Source organism: Pipra filicauda, unplaced genomic scaffold (assembly GCF_003945595.2).
Source record: "Pipra filicauda isolate LSUMZ 115617 unplaced genomic scaffold, ASM394559v2 scaffold80_size11013439_pilon, whole genome shotgun sequence".
Lineage (NCBI taxonomy): Eukaryota > Metazoa > Chordata > Aves > Passeriformes > Pipridae > Pipra > Pipra filicauda.
The window spans coordinates 1,602,633-1,619,816 of NW_024104987.1; the positions used below are offsets into that span (position 1 = coordinate 1,602,633).

Sequence of the window (17,184 nt, forward strand, 5' to 3'; positions counted from 1 at the left end):
GTGTCTGTGCTGTGTTTCTGGGGGACCATGGCCCGGGGATGAGCAGTGACACTGATCCTCGAGGATGGCACATGTCCTGCTTGGCTCTTCAGGAGATTTTGGCTTTTTGATCAGTCTGGGCTGATGGGGTTGTGTTTGGCAGGATTGGAGGATTGCAGCAGTTTTGTAAGAATGACCTGAAAGCCTTTCCCCCCATCTGGTGCTCAGCATCCCCCCCAGCCAGGCAGCTCAGAGCAGACAACCCAGGGAGAGGGATCAGAGCCAGTGGGGCTGGGGGACAGCTGGAGCCCCTGAACTGTCCAGTCTGGCTTTATTCATCTCCAGCTCCCATTTATTCCCTGGCTCTGCTTTCCCTGGGATGCTGCACTCAGGGCCTGCCCTGATAAAAGAGGAGGGACACCCCAAACCCCATCAATGAACCCAAAACCATCCCAGGGCTCCAGCTTGGCCCCAGTGCTCCTTGGAGGCTGATAATGAATCAGACACCTGGGGCATGGTTTAATTTTTAATACAATGTATATTTATTGCAAACAATAATATACAAAAAAAAAAAAGGTAAGTTTCACAGAGAGAAGGATCTTGCAAACAAACCAAACCAAACTTACCTAAAGACAAAATATGATTTAAATGACAGGTCTTTTAAGTTACAGAAATACTTTAAAAAGATCTGCTTTTATACAGAAATAGAAAGATGCCATATTATAAGAGTGCTTTAAGATTTTTTTTTCTTCTACTGAATCCCTAAAAAAAAAAAAAAAATTGTTAACAAATATATCATTTTTTTTTTAAATAAAAAAAGTTTGCTGTCTTTTTTAAAAAGCAATCCTTAACTGTTCAGCCACAGCTTCACCAAAGTCAGTGTCCCCCCAGCTCTGAAGGCAGTTTTGGGGGGGATGGAAGGCTAAAACAGAGCCACCCCCAGGCAGGGCTGGGGCCTTGGGTCTCGTCCTCGCACGAGCTCGTGTGTCCCAGAGAGCTGAGGCAGAAAACAAGGCAAATGATTCAGTGATACGCTACATTTGCAATCTTTAGTTTGTACAAATCTTATTTTTTTTTTTCCAGTTCATCCTTAAGACAAAAGAAAAAAAAAAAAAAAAAAGGAAGAGCACAAGTTTGTACAAACCCAGGACACAGATTCCAAAAAGAATAATAATAATAATAATAACAACGACAACAAAAAAAAAAGAATTAAAGAGATAAATAAAGGACTGGTTACAGTTCAAGACCATAATTTAACAGGCACGGTTACCTTCCAAATAATGCTCTGACTAATGCAATCGCTTTTGAAAGGACTTAAAATAGAGGGGAGATCAAAAAAAAAAAAAACCCGAGGAAAATTGTGATTAAAAACTGCTCTTCTCCCAAAATAAATAATTTAAAGTATCTGTGATGTCCTGCAAGCAGAGAGGAGCCCCTGGACGGGCTTTGCATCAGGCCTGGGGTGGCCGGGGGTGCCCGGAGGGGGTCGAGCTCAGCCCCCCCAGCCCAGGGCCAGGCAGAGCTGGGGCCCGGGGATTCCCCCGGGGCTGCTTTAAGGCCTCTCCCCAGCGCCTCGGGCTGGGGCCCAGTTGATTTAAATCTTTTTTTTTTTTTTGTTGTTTTTCTTCCTTAAGGCTCGAGGTTATTAAAAAATAAAGCGGAGAAACTCTTCTCCTGGCTGGTTTTTGCTACGAGTTAGAAAAATAAAGCCTCTCCCATGCTGGTCCCTGCACAGCCTGAGCGCTGCCCAGCGCTGTGCCCGACGCTGCCCACGTACAGAGCTTGGTTCCCAGGTCAAAGCACGCTGGTTTAGTTTTATTTTTAGAGAGGAAAAAAAAAAAAAAGACACTTATCTATACAAAACCTCTGACTGCAAGAAAGCCTAGCGCTGCTCCACTAAGTGTCGTTTTTTTTTTTTTTTTAAGCTGTTGGAAAAATAAGAGCGTCTTAAAAAAATCTCTAAAAAATACGTATAAATCCCCTCGAATTGGTAACGAATCATACACAGTACATACTAAAAATATTTAAAATAGAGAATATTCCTCACAGAGGACTCTGAGTTTTCTCTTTTTTACCCCCCATTTTTTTTTCTTTTTTTTTTTTTTCCTTTAGTTTACTGCTAAAAAAAAAAAAAAATCATTACAAAAGTCCAGAGAACAAGACAGCTGGGTGGGTTGGGTAGGAATCTCCTCTCCATGCTGGAAGCAGAGTTCAAGTCCAGTCCTTGGCAAGTGTGTACCGAGTTTTGCTGGCTCTCAGGCGGGTCCTGGAGGATGCTGTAGTGCAGAAGGCTCGAGGCGCTCTCTCCTCCCCGCCAGCTTTCACTTGAGCGTCTCTTTTTAATTATTATTTTAAATTCAAAGAAGGAAAAAAAAAAATGTCTGAAGGAAGTTCTTCTCGCTGCTTTCACGCTTTTCTGATTTGTTGTTTTGTTTTGTTTTGTTTTGTTTGTTTGTTTTGTTTTGTTTTCGAAATTTCTTTTTCTTTCTCTTCCCGCTTTCCTCCGCGGCTTCAGGGCCTGGTGAGCTGCGTGTAGACGGGCTGTTCCCAGTGCTGCGGGCTGTGGGTCTGGGGGATGGAGGGGACCCCCGAAGTGTCTGCAATGGGGGTGTACATGGGGCGCTGCGTGGGGTTCATGTAGGTGAAGGTGGAGTAGAGGCCGCTGCCCTGCCCCGCCGCGTGGCTGTAGTAGGAGCCGGAGTTCTGGTGGTCGGTGTAGTCGTACTGGGAGCGGGTGATGGTGGGGTAGGACGAGCTGTAGTGCTGCAGGTTGAAGGAGCTGTAGTTGATCTGCTGCGGGGAGTGCTGCTGCTGCTCGCTGTAGTGGCTGGGGCTCAGCTGCTCCGTCTTGATGTGCGTCCTCTGCTGCGCCGCCGGGCCCTGCTCCCCGCTCAGCGCCGGCAGCCCGTGCTGCGCCGGGGGCTGCGGCTGCGCCGGGGGCTGCGCCTGCTGCTTGGACATCCACACGTGGCCGGCGCCGCCCGGGGAGCCCGACGTGCTGCTGATGCCGTAGCTGCCCGTGTAGGTGACCTGGCCGGGCTGGCCGTGCGCGGCCGGGCCCCCCGGGTGCCCGTTGGGAGGCAGGTACTGGTCGAACTCGTTGACGTCGAAGGTCTCGATGTTGGAGATGACGTCGCTGCTCAGCTCCCCGATGTCCACGTCTCGGAAGTCGATGTGGGGGGGCTGCCGGCCACCCTCTTGCAGGGGGCGGCCCTCCCGCTTCAGGTCCTGCTTGCCGGGCTGCGTGTCCGTCTTAGGGGTGGTGGGGGGCGTGGGGGGGCCCTGTGACTGCCCTGTGGGAGGAAGGAAGGGGGACAGGGGTGAGGGGGGTGTCGCTGTGATAACTCAGTTAATGGTTAACCCCCCCACGGGGGGGCAGGGGAACAGCGCCTGCGGTCCTGTGGGGTAACACTTCCAGGTGTGAGGGGCTCAGACATGAGCCCTGTCAGCACCAGCCTACTGCACTGGCTGAAATAACTGAGCCCTCAGACGTGAGCTGTAACGTGGGCCAAGTTTTTAGGGTGCTTTTTATTTATTTGTTTATTTATTTTAAAGCGTAACTTTACGTTTCTCACGTGCACGGGGTGAGGGGGGGGGTGCAAGTGGCTGCAGTGGTACGTGCCCGTGCCAAGGGCAAAGCTTGTGGGCAGCTCTGCCCCCCTTCTCACTGCATTTCTGGGTCTCCTTTTCCCTCCCTTACCCAATCCCAGCCGGTTTGGGCTGCAACTTTTCTTAGGGAGCTGTAGCTGCGCCGTCCCCCCCAAAACGCCTCGTGGGTGCGTGGGTACCTACCCGAGTGCTCCCCGGGGGAGTGCACCTCGCTGATGCTGGAGGACGACTGCGGGGAGTCGGCCTGCAGCGCCTTGAAGATGGCGTTGGGGGAGATGTGGGTCTGCTCCGAGCCCTCCTCCTGCTCCGACTGCCCGTTCTTCACCGACTTTCTCCGCCGCGGCTGGTACTTGTAGTCGGGATGGTCCTTCTTGTGCTGCACCCGCAGCCGCTCGGCCTCCTCCACGAAGGGACGCTTCTCGCTCTCGTTCAGCAGCCTGGGGGGGGGACACGGGGGGTGCGAGGGGTCAGCTGCGGCTCGGGGGGGGCATTAGCGCGTTAACACCAGCTCGCGTCTCTCCCCTGGATTCCCCCGCTGGCGATGCAGAGCCCCCCACGATGCCGAGCCCCCTGCATGGGGCACTCGCTGCTTGTCACCCCCCAGGTTGCTTCAGTGGCCAGGCAAGAGGTGCGGGAGCTGCACCGGGGTCCAGCCCTCGCCCTCCCCACCCCGTGGGCACATGTCCCTGTCCCCGGGTGCTTTGGGGACAGCCCCATCGCTGCCTGCCAGGGCCAGGTTTGCTCACTCATTTCTGCTCCTGCCACAAATTTAGGATCTCCCCCCCCTGCCCCCCTGTGCAGTCACAGAGTGCGCGGCGGCCAGGTGACTCACTTGCCTTCTGTTTTTCTCCCCTCCCTGCCTTATTTTGGCAGTCGGAGGGCACCCGGCCATGCGCCACTCGCCGCCGCCACCCACCCGGAGCTTGGCACCGCCGCCCCCTCCCCGCGCCCCGCATCGCCCCCCTCCCGCACTCCCTCCCCTCCCGGCCCGAGCTGATGCAATCCCCAAACCCATCATTTCCTCTGGACCCGGGAGCACAAACAAACAGCGGCCGGGGCAGCCCCCGCTCGCACGGCCCGGGGGGCTCCGCCAGCCCCCGCACGGTCCCCCCCGCCCCGAGCATCGCTCGGGGAAAAGAAACCGCTTCCAAGACCAGAAAGCGGCCACGGGAAACCGCTTTCCCTACTTTTCCCCTACTATTCTGGCTTCTCCTGCGCCAAACAAGTTCGCCAGCACACGCAAAAGTTTTCAGCGACTCTTGCAGGCTGGGAACATCCTCTGCCTCCCGCGACCGCCGGTCCAGGCTGGAGCGGGCTCTGCAGCCGCAGCCCCCGCAGCATCCCGCGGTCCCCCCCCGGCATCATCCCGGCCCCGCGCTCACCTCCAGAGCTTGCCCAGGGTCTTGCTGAGCTCGGCGTTGTGCAGATGCGGGTACTGGTCCGCCAGCTTCCTGCGGGCCGCCTGCGCCCACACCATGAAGGCGTTCATGGGTCTCTTCACGTGCGGCTTGTTCTTGCTCGAGCCGTTCACCCGCACCGGCATCGGCACCAGGGTCCAGTCGTAGCCCTTCAGCACCTGGCTCACCGCCTCCCGGATGCACACCGGGAACTTGTCCTCGTCGTTCTCCTTCTTCAGGTCCGGGTCCCCCTTGGGGAAGGTGTTTTCTTGGGGTCTGGTGTTCTCCGTGTCCGACCCGGATCCAGAGGGACAGGGGGACCCGGCGGAGTCATCCGACATAGTGGGGCTGGGGGCGTCGGAGATACATTTGTCCTGCTCTTCTGTCATTTTCATGAAAGGGTCGAGGAGATTCATGCGAGAAAGCGGCCGGGGGGGGGATCAAGGGACGAAAAAAAGTTTTGCCTTTTTTTTTTTTTTCTTTTTTTAAGAAAATCGAAAAAGTCGAGCGCTAAGTGGGCGGGGAAGAGTTAAAAAAGGCAAAACTCAGGGAGAAACGAAGCGGCAGCTTCGAAACCAGCGGCGGGAGAAAGAAAGAGCCGGCAAAAAAAAAAAAAAAAAAAAAAAAAAAAAGTCGGCGAAAACTTTTTATTACATTTCAGTCAAAAAAAAAAAATATTAAAAGCAAAAAGACAAAAAAAAAAAAGCGAAAAAACCCAAAAAACTCCAGAACGAGGAGGAAGGGGTAGAAGAGGAAACTTTTTCTCGCCTTCGCGGAGCGGTCGCGGGCCCGTGTAAGGGGGTGGAGGGGAAGGGAGGGGAGGGGCAGCCCCGCCGGTCTCCAGCGCGGGCTCTGCGGCCGCGGCGCGGGGCCGCGCCTTTAAATAGCCCCGCGCGGGGCCGCGCGCGGGGGCGGGGGGGCCGCGCTCGGCCAATGGGAGCGCGGCGCGCGGGGGCCGCGGCCGCCGCCATTGGCCGGGCCCCCCCGCGCGCGCGCGCGGAGGGGGCGGGGCCGCGGTGCTGGGGGGGGGGACACACGCGCACACACGCGCGGGAGGGGCCGCGGGAGCGCGCACGGGACACCCCCCTTTACCCCCCCCATCCCATCCCATCCCAGCGCCGCAGCTCCCGGGAAAGCAGCAGCGGTGGGCAGAGCGGAGCGGGGGGGAACCCCCCCCTCTATCCCGTCCCGTCCCGTCCCATCCCATCCCACCGCTGCTGCTTTCCCGGGGGGGGGTCCCCGCCAATTCCCCCCGCGGTGGCGGCGGGACCCGCGCCCGTCCCGAGAGGGCGCCAGAGGCTCAGGAACGGCGCAAAGGGAGCGGGGGAGGGGGGTGCGGGGGTGTCGGTCCGTCCCGTCCCGGTGCCGCCCCCGCTGGGGCAGAGGGGGTGGGGAACCCGAACTACCCCGAAAATACCTCGAATCGCTTTTTTCTTTTTTTTTTTTTTCTTTTTTTTTTTTTTTTTTTTTTTTTTTTTTTTTTTTTTTTTTTATTTTTCTGTTTTTTAAAACTTTTTTGGGGGGCGTCCGGCGCGCCCCCTCCCGCGCTGCGACACCCCCCCCGCGTCCTCCTTTATTATTATTATTATTATTCCTCTTTATAACTCTATTTATTTATATGTTGATATAATATTATTGTATATTTTTTCTTCTATATCTATTTCTCAGCCCAGTGGTCCCGTCTCGTCCTTCCCCGCGGGGCCGGACCGGGCTCGGCTGCTGTGCGGTGTGGGACCCGCATCCCGGTCCCGCATCCCTTTCCCGCATCCCTTTCTCGCATCCCGGTCCCGCACCAGCCCAGGCTGGAGACCCTGCGGTGGAAGGAGCGGCCTCCCCCCTTCTTCTTCTTCCCCCCCCCCCCCAAAAAAAAAAAAAGTTTTGCCGAGTTGACCAACTTTTTGTCATCGAAACAAACCAACAAAAGCGAAGGAGCGCCGGGAGCTTCCCGGCGTTATCTGTGGATAAGCGCAAATATTTCAACAGAAATAATCTTTATGGATTTCTGTGGATCACACGGTCTCATTTTCATTAGCAAACGGCTCTTCCGCGCGGATAAGGATTAAACCTGAGGGATGCTGGCGGCGGAGGGGTCACTCTGAGGCATTATCTTGGTGGGCAGTAAAGCAGATCCCGTTTTTAAGGTTCCAGGAGAGGGGGCTTTGGTGGGAGCTGTTGAGTGCGAAGGCAGCTCCAAAGCTGCCCCCCCTTCCCGCCTCCCTCCGCTTCGCCCTGGGCTCCGCAGCGTGTTCGGGGGGGAGAGACCTTCGACCGGTTCTCCCTTTACAAACTGCGCAGCCCATAATTTTTCATTTCAACTCGAACGTTAAAGTTGGGGCTTTATCGAAGCTGCTTTAATTTGCTGCTTTAATTTGCAGCCTTTGTCCCGCCGGACAAACCTCGGGGCAGCGGCCGCTCGGGGCCGTGTCCCGGCGGGGATCCCGTATCGCGATTGTCGCCGTCACCTTAACGAGGGGGTTTGAAGGTATTGGAAACGGCACGTGAAAAAAAAAAAAAGTCTATTAAAAAAAAAAAAAAAAAGAAAAGAAAAAGGCAGCAGGGAAGGAGCTCCGAATAAATGCAGTAGAAACCCTCTCCCTGGTAGACCCTGGTTGTCTTTAGCTTTCCCTGAGATTATTATGATGATTATTATTATTATAATTTTTTTTTTTTTGCTTGCAAACTTTTGGGAAGTAGTTTTTTCTTTGGGTGAGTTTAAAGGTAAGTGTCTGTCCTCTTTCCAGAGCCTTTGTCTGAAGGAACAGGGGGACTGTGGGGTTTTTCTTCATGAGAATTTGGGGTTTCTTGTGCCTGAAACAGGGAGGACGCTTTTCCCAGCATTTTATTTCTTTACTTTGCTAAATATTCAGTGGTCCTGGAGAAGATCCGCTGAGTTTTGTATCGTTATTTGCAGTGAAACGGGTAAATTTAGAGCAAAAGAGGTAATTCTGAATGGTTTTCCCTTGGTAATTTTGGCTCTAGGCTAGTGCATGATGGAATTTAGCTCAACAAATCTCGTTTAATATATGTGTTTGTTATAGGACATCAAAGAAAAGGCAGGCAGTAGATTGTTCTTATCTCAGCTGGAGCTGCTGTAGCAAAAATCTGAACAAATGTACCTGGAGGAGAAAAATATGGTGACAACAGATTGTTCCATGGCTTTGCTGCTGATTGGCAGAGATAAACAGGAGAACAATTTGAAAGGATAATTGATTTAATGAAAAGTGTAATAATTAGAACATTTTTCATTCTGAAAGTCCATCTGCTGAAAGGGACTCTGCCTTTTCATCCCCGAACAGCCTGTTTTAACCAAAGAAAGTGGTTTGACAAGTTTGAACAATAAACAAAAGAGAAATGGGAAAGAGCTTTCCAGTTATTGTGTGTGATTTTATAATTTCTGGATTATTATTTTTAATTCCTGTTCGATGGACTATTTAGACAACGTGGACAAGCTGATTAATCACAGTCGTTTTGCAGGGTTAGAAGTTTCCTTTGGAGCGGCTGAGCTGTTGCTGCTTTCCCGTCAGGATTGAAGTTTTCTTTTCTTTTGAAAGAATTAACATTGTTTTACCCTAAGTGGCGAGCTCAGATATCAGGAAAGATTGTTAGCGAGGATTAGAGCCCTCGTTTGATGGCTTTTTTCCTGCCTTGTGCTAAATCAAATCACTGTTTTTTAGGAAATAATCTTTCCAAGTGGAGTGGAGGAGACAGGAGTTTGGGCAGCAGAGGGAACAGCACCGTGTGGGGCTTCTGGGGGAGGTTTTTCTCTCAGAACTTATGGTGTTGATGCGCCTCAGATCAGCTGTGCTGGAGTAAGATCTGATTTATTGGTGTTTGGTGGCATCTGGGGGGTTTGATCCAGCTCCCTGGTGAAGTCCAGCCTCTCCTCCGGCCCCCCCGGCCGTGGGGTGGGTGTTGGACGGGTGGCGGCTTCACCAGGGATGTTGTGATGTCATCCCGTCCCTCTGACCTCACACAGGCCAGCGGTGCCTCCGTGTCCCGCCACGAATCCTCCAGGGGGTGAGAAATCCAGGGAGAAGCTGGTGCTGCCTCCCAGTCCCGGGAAAGGCTTTTTGCGACGGGCGCAGAACGGGAAGGTTTGGCTTAGAGGGGAATTCTCTGAAACAAAAGCATTCCCGCAGCCTCTCTCTCAATTTCGATACCAAAACTCTGTCACTCACTGATCAGTGCCACGAAACGTGAAATTCCAGATGGGGCCGTGCCTTTGGATTCATCCGGGATGGTTTTCCCCCGTGCCTTTGGACGGGGCTCTCGGCAGGGGAGGTGCTGAGTGCAGGGCAATAATTATCACCCTCTGTCACCCCCTCCCAAACAGGGCCATTTCCCTCGGGGTGGGAGCAGTGCTGCATCCCACCCACCACAGCAATGCTCCCACACTTGGGCTTTTCCCCCTGTGCTGCAGGAGGGCTGTGAGCCGGGAGGGCTCAGCCCTGTCCTCTGTCGCTGCTCAACGTTCTCCTGCGCGGCACAAACCCTCCGTGTTTGAGCCCATTTTTCTCCCATCCCCTTTTCCCAGCCGTGGTCGGGCCTCCAGGGCAGGGCCTCCAGGGCAGGGATCCCACGTCGTGCCAATCCAGGTGTTACTGCCTTAAGTGCCAGAAGAGTTCCTGCTGCAGGGATGAAACCTGTGCTCTGTTTTTGGGCTCACCTGCCCGAGAGCTGTGGCACCATTCCCAGGACACGGGGTTGGTGTTGAACCCCTTCTGAGGCGGCCCTTGACACCGTGTCATATTCCAGCTGGTCCAGAGGTGTTGAACACCTCTGCCACGGCCTCCCCAGCGGGGTTTGCACAGGGTTGCCCTTTTTTGTCCTGTATCTATTTATTTTTCAAAAGCCTCAGCGTTTCTCAGGCACATTCTGGCACGTCCTTATCAGAAGGTCATTGCACAGTGAAAAAAAAAGGAGATTAAAGGGCAGTAGCCAATGGGTGACGTACCAGGGGCAGAATTGTCTTTGATTTTGTAAATCCAGCTGAGAATTCCATAGTATTTGATATTTATGTCATTGTATTAATTTTTAAAGTTTATTTTTCTGCCTCGTCGTGCTAATACACGGCCCTCAAAAGCTGCTGCGCCCTGAGCTGGAGACAACACGGTGTGTGATTTAAGCTTGACAAATCCTGGCCTGGGAATGGGTGAGAAAACCAGTGGACAGGCATTTTTTCCCCCTTTTTCTGTATATGAGGTAGCCAGGAGCCTGAAGACTCCAAGGCAAGTGGCTGAAAGATATTTGGTTTTAATTCATGCCTAAAAATCCTACCCTGATGGACTCGCTCTGTGGAGTGAAGTGAAAGAAGCTGAGGAGTTTCGGAGCAATAATCCCGGCGCTGTGGTGAAATGATCCCGATTATTTCCAGGCTGGGTGGCAGCGTTAATGTGACCACGTCTGTCTGTTTTAGCTATTAAATACCTGCACACTCATCGGGGCTGGTCCAGCAGCAGCACTTGAAATCGTGTGGAGATTTATTTACCACTTAAAAAATAATCCTGGGAAGGCGAAGCCGCCGGGGGCCAGATCCTGCTGGGGAGGGAGTCAGGGTTGGGGTGAGTCCTGGAGGCGGCGGAAAAGGAGTTGTGAGCAGAGAAAGGCTGGTTTCCCTTGGAAAAAAGCTTTGGGAGTGCTAAAATCTGAGAAAAAGAGGTGAAAAATGGGGATTTTTTGCTTTTCTACCAAGAAGTACCAGCACTGATGGGCAGGTCCCCAGTTTGCGGAGCTGCTCCCCCGCAGGGAAACCCAGGGGTGGGTTTACCCTCACTCCCATTTTGGAGTCGGGATCTCCGAGCTCCGGAGGAGTTTGAACATTCCCTGGCTCCGGCACAGCCTCCACCATAGCGAGAAGGAGAAAGAACCTCATTGCTGTTCCCTTCCCTTTCTCCCACAGCTGGAAACCACCGCGCGCAACCTTGGACTTCACAAACGCTCTTGTTATTTTTTTTTTACTTCTGGAGATTAAAGTGCTACATTTTGGGGGGAAGTGTTTATTTATTTATTTATTTATTTGTTTGTTTGTTTGTTTGTTTGTTTATTTGCCTGTTTATTTATTTGCTCCCAGGCGTTTTGGCTCCGAGCTCTGCGAACTTGGCTAAATGGAAAATTTATCCGTCTCGGTTAAAGCGGGATGGAAATCCCCTCCCCAAAGTGGCTTTTCCTCCCCCCTCCCAAAGGTTGGTTTGTTTTTTTTTTTTCCCCTCCTAAGAGAAAAAGAGGAGAGTTATTAATTTCTTCTTCCTCCCCCCACCCCAAGGTGCACCTTTAGCTTGTGGGAGCACTTTTGGCCTGCCCAGCCGTGCCCGTTGTGCTGCTGGCGGTGGCTTTGCCGTGTGTTCCAGGCACAGCATCCCCCGGATGTCAGCCAGGGCTGGAAGTGCTTCCCCAGCAGATGCAAAGATAAATCAATCTGGTTCGAATCACTTGGGGGGGAAAAGTGATCAAAGCCAAAAGCAAAGCTCCAGTAATGAGGACAAAAGACGGGGTTTTCAGTCGTAACAATACGAGCTCTCCAGAAAGGGCAAAAAGCCCTGGGGGGAACGCTGGAAGCAAGTGATCACTGTCATCTTCTCCCTATTTTTATCCATTTTTTTCCTGTAAATGAATGGTACAGCATCAGTGTCATAGTCTGTGGTCACTGTGCCATCAGCCACACGTCCCCTCTGGGCACTGTGAAATCTCCCTCTCTCAGCGAGGTTAAAGAGAAGCAGAATTTCTTTAGAAATTTAAAAAACCCCAATCTCTCAACCCGAACATAACCCCTGATCGATCCTAATTTTTACACCTCTGTGTGTTTCCAGTTTTATTTTGACCGTTTGTCCCCCCCAGCCCCTTTCTGGAGAGCAGCAGGCCGGGTGCAGGGGGAATTAACCCGCCGCGCGGATCCCGCGCGATGCTCCGCGCTCACGTCCCCACAAATAAACGGCCGTAACTTTAAACCGGCCCTACTCTGTTTTCCGAGCGATAGTTCAAATTACACGGCCCGGCAACAGCTCACGAGAAATCCATCAGGACTGGAAGGGGGAATAAAACTGCCATTCTCTGTACCTGTTTGTGCAGCTCCTCGCTAATGCAGGGAGAGCCCGACTGTTTATTTGGAGAAGTAAAGTTGTGGAAATATACTTGGAGGGTGTAATGTGGACAGCACGTGTTTCTGGGAGCTACCTGAAGTCTGTGTCCTAATGGCTTGCAGATGTCCCCGGGTCACCGATTTCCTATGGGCCAGTGGCAGCGCCCACCCCTCCCGCTCGTCAAATTAAAAAAAGAAATTAAAAAAAAAAAAAAGGAGAGGAGGGAGGGAGAGGATGGGGTTTGGGGGGGGGGACCCGGCTTCTGGAACTTGTAAAATTGTTTGTTTGGGTTGTTTCCAGCTCCCATCCCAGCCCTGCTCCTGAGTGATTTGGAAATTCTAGCTGCCAGGTCCATGTTGGGGTGGAACGGGTGATTTATTTGAAAAATAGAGAAATCTGCTATGGGATCACTTCGAGTTTGCTCAGGGTGGGGAGTTTATTTACACTGGGATTATTTATGTAAAAAAACCTGCAGTTTTCTCTACTGAGTAATAAACAGGGATTTGTTTTAGTTATATATATATATTTAAAGACAGACTCACGTATGCAGGCAGCCCTAGAGCTGGGTCTTGCTGTCCTCTCTCTATGCCAAGTCCAGAACTTTGTGCCCAGGCACTCTATAAATATTTTATTTTGCATAGGCCATAAATCTTGAGACGTGTCTAAGAATTTAGATAATTTTTTGGTGGTTTGTGCTGTATTTCTTCCCCGGGGCTGTGGGGAAGGGGGTGCTCAGGGCCCCCCTCCCTTCTCGGTGTGTGAGTCCCATCCTGTGCCCGATGCCACCCCGGGGGTGCTGAACCCACCACGCTCTGGGCTCGTTCTGCTGAAACTTGGGCCCATTTTCCCCTGGTGTCTGTGCAGTTGGATGTGGCCGTGTCTCTCCATCCCTTAGGGACGGGATGCAACCCCAGGAGTGAGCACTGAGCCTTTTCCCAGCCGCTGCTGAATGCGGGACACCGTTTTCCTGCTCCCCAGGGATGCTGAGGGTGCTCCATCCCGGGATCTCCCAGCAGTTCCCAACCTCCTCTTCCCCCGGGAAAACCTTCCAAGGGATTTTTAAGGTGCCTGTTTTTGGTGGTGGCAGCTGGATGGCATTGCTGGCACCGGGCACTCAGGGCTGGTGGGTTGTTCCCAGCATCCCTGACACGTCCCTGGTGCTTCCCCCCTTTCCTCCCTTTTTTGCCCAGTGCTGATAATTCCAGGAGTTTTCCACGTTGGGTGCCAGGGGGGTTGGGGTGAGCACCATGAGCCTTGTTCAGGAGGTGCTGACATGAAATCCCAGCTGATTTTAAATGCCTGCCCAGGGGCTGGACTGGGATCCAGGTCTCCATCCCAACCTGGAGGGACAAGAGGCAGGACAGCCCAGGAGCTCCGTGGGTGCTGCTTTAATTTCTCTCCCAATCACTGCATAATCCACAAACAGAACTGCTTTTTGATCAGTTTATTTATTTACTTTTAATTTAACAATTTGCAGAGGAGGAGAATTTGTTCGATTTCCCTCCTGCTTTCCTTTGCTGGAGTGGCAAGGAAGCAGGAAGGGCTGTCGCAGGAGCAGCTTATGGTGAGAAGAAAAATAGCTCAACACTCGTGGTGTTAAAACTACTGGAGCAAAGGAGAAGGAGATGGAAAAGCAGAAGTGGGGAGGGCAGGGAGTACTGTTTTTTCTGCGTCTGTCTCTCTACCTGCCTCTCCTACCTGTGACAGGTTAGAAATATGCTCTGGCCATTTTGCTTGGCAAAAATCGTACTTTTTTTTTTTTTTTTGCACGAACATGAGAGAAAAAAACTCATCCTGCTGCTAAGTGGGAAAAGTTTATTCTGAGAATAACACCCTCCAGCTCCCAGTTTTCTATACCTAGAAATGTTTGCTATGTCTTAATAATAACACAGAAAGTCTCAGACTGCATGACAGAATATCGTTATATTTTCTGGGTTTAGGAAAAAACCCTATTATAAATATGTCTCCGAAGGGTGTATATGTACCTTGGCGTGGAGTTTCATTTGCTGTCAGTCTCAAACCACTCTCTATCGTGATCCCGGCTTCCTGCTCCCAACACACCAACCCGGGTTTGCCTTTGAAGAAAAGGATGGAATCAGGTGCTGCCCCCGACCAGCCCAAGCGCCGGCGAGGGAGCTCTGGGGGAAGCCCCAGGAGACAAAAAGACGTCCCCAGTCCTGTTTTATTTTGGGTTTTAGCGTTTAATTCTGAAACCTGCGCTTGAGAATTTGGGGCTGCGAGTCCTGCCTGCCACACTTCTCCAGAATAAACTCTGGCTGAGGGGGGATGCTGCAGTGGAGCAAGGAAAGGGCTGCAAGAGAAGCGCCGTGAGAACCTACCTTGGTGTGGAGCCCGACTGCAGCCTCAGTCCTGACTCGCTCAGCGCTGGCTTTGCAGCCACTGGAGACACTCTGGTGGGAGTTCAGGGGGATCTGGGCAGGGAGATGACTTTTAATGTGGTGTTTTTAAACGTAGCCCAGGTGCTCGCGCCCGACTGTTGGGATCCCCCTCCCAGCCTGTCCTCAGGTAGTTAACATTCACCAAAATATTGATGGCAGTTACCTTCCCTGCCAGCTCTTATCTGAGTGGGCTTGAGCAGGGCTTTGGCAGAGCCTGAAAGGAGGTATTGTTACCTTGCAAAAAAAAAAGAAAAGAAAAAGGAAAAAAAAAAAGGCAAAGAAAACTCAAAGTTGAGAAACAAAGGAGGATTTTGGGATCAGTCCTGGCTGGGGCAGCACTGCTCTGCCAGCCCTGGGATGGGACTGTCCTCCTAGCACCAGCCCCAGGGCCTGGCAGTGGGGAATGTTTGCTCTTTAGAAAACAGCTGGGTTTGGTTTTCTTCAATCTATTAGTGAGGCTTCTGAGCATCCCTTTTGTGTCTGAACTCAAACCAAACAAGATACAGGTATGGATATGTGTCTCCTTCTCCCTCATCACTGTCTTGTGTCCCCCTTTGGAATTCCTACTCCAATTTCTACCAAATTTGACAAAGAGGATGTTGAAGAAATTATTTTAATTTTTTTTTTTTTGTAATTTGTAGAGATACAGTTAAACACTGTTGAGAAAAAGCACAGCAATGTGCACTTCTCTGTACTAGACCCCAGAGAATCCACAGGACTATTCATAGCAAGGCAGGATCCTGTTTCTTGCTGCACATTCAGCTCCTCATGGGCTTTTTATTGAGTTCTTTGCTTATCTGTCACCTTATCATTTGTCCTTAGTTGGCTCAAAGACTGTCCAGAATCAGATCCTTTATCATTTGGGGTCAAATGGTCCAGGTTTGGACCTGGCCAGGCCAAATAATTTCCATGAGCTTTCTTTTTCTGAGACAGCTTGAACAACAGGCCCTGAAGAGGTGACAAATCTGATGTCTCCAAAATTACCTGAAACTGCACAGAAACACCCACATTTTTTCTGTATTACTGGGGCAGGAGGGATATTTTGGGATAGAGAGGAAAAAAAAAAAAAAGAAATCTCCCAAAGAGAATCAAATCCAGTCCTACTGGTCTGGCAGCATTTGTGGAAGAAAAAGCCAGGAGGACAACGGGGTGACTGTGGAGTGAGAGGAGACCTCTCTGTCTGGGGAAGGCTCTTTAGGCAAATATCAGATGTTTTTGGGCTATTTTAGGGGAGTCTGGTGCGTTGGGCTGATGAAGCTCTGACCCATTAACTCCCTGCCTGGTGCTGCCACCCTCGATCAGGGCTGTCCCGGGGGAATCCAGTGCTCAGGATTAACCTCGGGGTTTGACCCTGCAGGATGCTGAGTGCTTTCAGCTGCCCCCGAGCTGGGGGTGTCACTGCTGGGGGTGTCACTGCTGGGGGTGTCACTGCTGGGGGTGTCACTGCTGGGAGCTTTCTGGGGGGTTTCTTTGCTCGCCGTGGCCCCAGGGAGGGTTTTCAGCAGAGCGTGAGGGGTGTTCGCTTCAGCTGAGGGAACGAGGCCGGTGCTCCCACCAGATGCCACTTCTCCAATCAGGCAGTTTCCCGTCAGCCCCTGCTGGTGATTAATTTTCAACATCTTGTGCCTGACTTGCCTGATCCGGGGCCGTTGACTCAGAAAACAGGAAAGGTCAGTTTGACTAACACCGAACCCAACGCCGGCGTCGCATCCAAAGCAAACAGTCCCGTGGGATCCAGGGTCACCCCAGAGGATCCCGTGTGAGGAGAGGGCAGGTCTGTGCCTGTGCTCACCCTGCTCACCCCTCAGGGCTCCCCTCGAGGGGGAAGGTGTGTGAGCCCTCCCGGCTTGTAAAACCAGGAGTGCTTTTGCAGAGGGATTGTTTCCGTTAATTAAAGAGGGGAGGGAGAGCAATGACCTGCTGCAAAGGGGCAGGAAAGCATCGTTGTTTGCCCCATGAGATCCTGGTTTCTGATCTCCTTGGCACAGGGTGGGACAACCCCCCAGGGCTGTGGTGTGGGGAGGGTTTGCTGTCCCAGCACGGGGTGGCTGGTGATGGGCTCCCAGATCTGCAGGGGAGAGGGTGGGATGTCAGCCCAGTGGCAGCTTCCCACTGCCTGCTCCTGGTGTGCAAACAGGGAGCTCAGCCAAGGACATTGCAGAGCTTTGCCAGGTGATTGTGCCTTGCTGTGCCAGGGGGTGGCCTGTTCAGGAGGGAGATGTTGTTGGGGATCAGGAATGGGTGATGGAAGGGTGTGGTGGGATCAGGAATGGGTGATGGGGGTTTCAGCATGTCTTGTGTCATTTTTGAGCACTACCTACTCCACTGAGGTCCCAGCTCTGGTGGCCTTGGGGCTCTGAGTTTCAATGAGCCACTGACAGTTCCCTGAGGTCAAATCAGATGGTTCCCTGTGGCCTCCAGCTCATCACACACAACCCCAGCTGTTTATCTGACCCATCCACGAGACAGTGCACTGACAGAATACCCTGTACATGGTTTGTACTGAGCTTTTAAAAAACTGTTTTGTTGTGGCATCTCTGGACACAAAATAGTCACAGTCATCCATCACTTTAATGGCTTTGCAAGATCCATGGAGCTGATAATCTGTGATAAAGAAATCTCCAAGCTATAGCACATCCTCCTTTTCTTTACCTGTGCTCTGAGCTGCATCAGTTGAGCAGCCTTGGTCTGGCTGTGTCCATGTGGGGGGACAGCTCTGTGTTA

General features: G+C 52.1%; 1 protein-coding gene across 1 annotated transcript; it reads right to left on the minus strand.

The window, feature by feature from the left end:
• Positions 1–606: 606 nt before the first annotated feature.
• SOX9 (SRY-box transcription factor 9) lies at positions 607–5,443 on the minus strand. The gene is made up of 3 exons (XM_027737875.2): positions 4,971–5,443; positions 3,772–4,025; positions 607–3,272 (listed from the first exon to the last, which is right to left on the minus strand). Exons 1-3 carry the CDS (start codon positions 5,399–5,401, stop codon positions 2,491–2,493), a joined length of 1,467 nt encoding a protein of 488 aa, XP_027593676.1. The 5' UTR covers positions 5,402–5,443; the 3' UTR covers positions 607–2,490.
• Between the last annotated feature and the right edge of the window lie 11,741 nt (positions 5,444–17,184).

Bases quoted from the DNA above. Each gene is read 5' to 3' on its own strand.
- SOX9 (XM_027737875.2), bottom strand. From the start codon at position 5,401: ATGAATCTCCTCGACCCTTTCATGAAAATGACAGAAGAGCAGGACAAA. The intron at 4,026-4,970 runs GTGAGCGCGGGG...TCCCCCCCCCAG, and splicing joins ACCCTGGGCAAGCTCTGGAG to GCTGCTGAACGAGAGCGAGA. The intron at 3,273-3,771 runs GTAGGTACCCAC...TTCCTCCCACAG, and splicing joins CTCCCCCGGGGAGCACTCGG to GGCAGTCACAGGGCCCCCCC.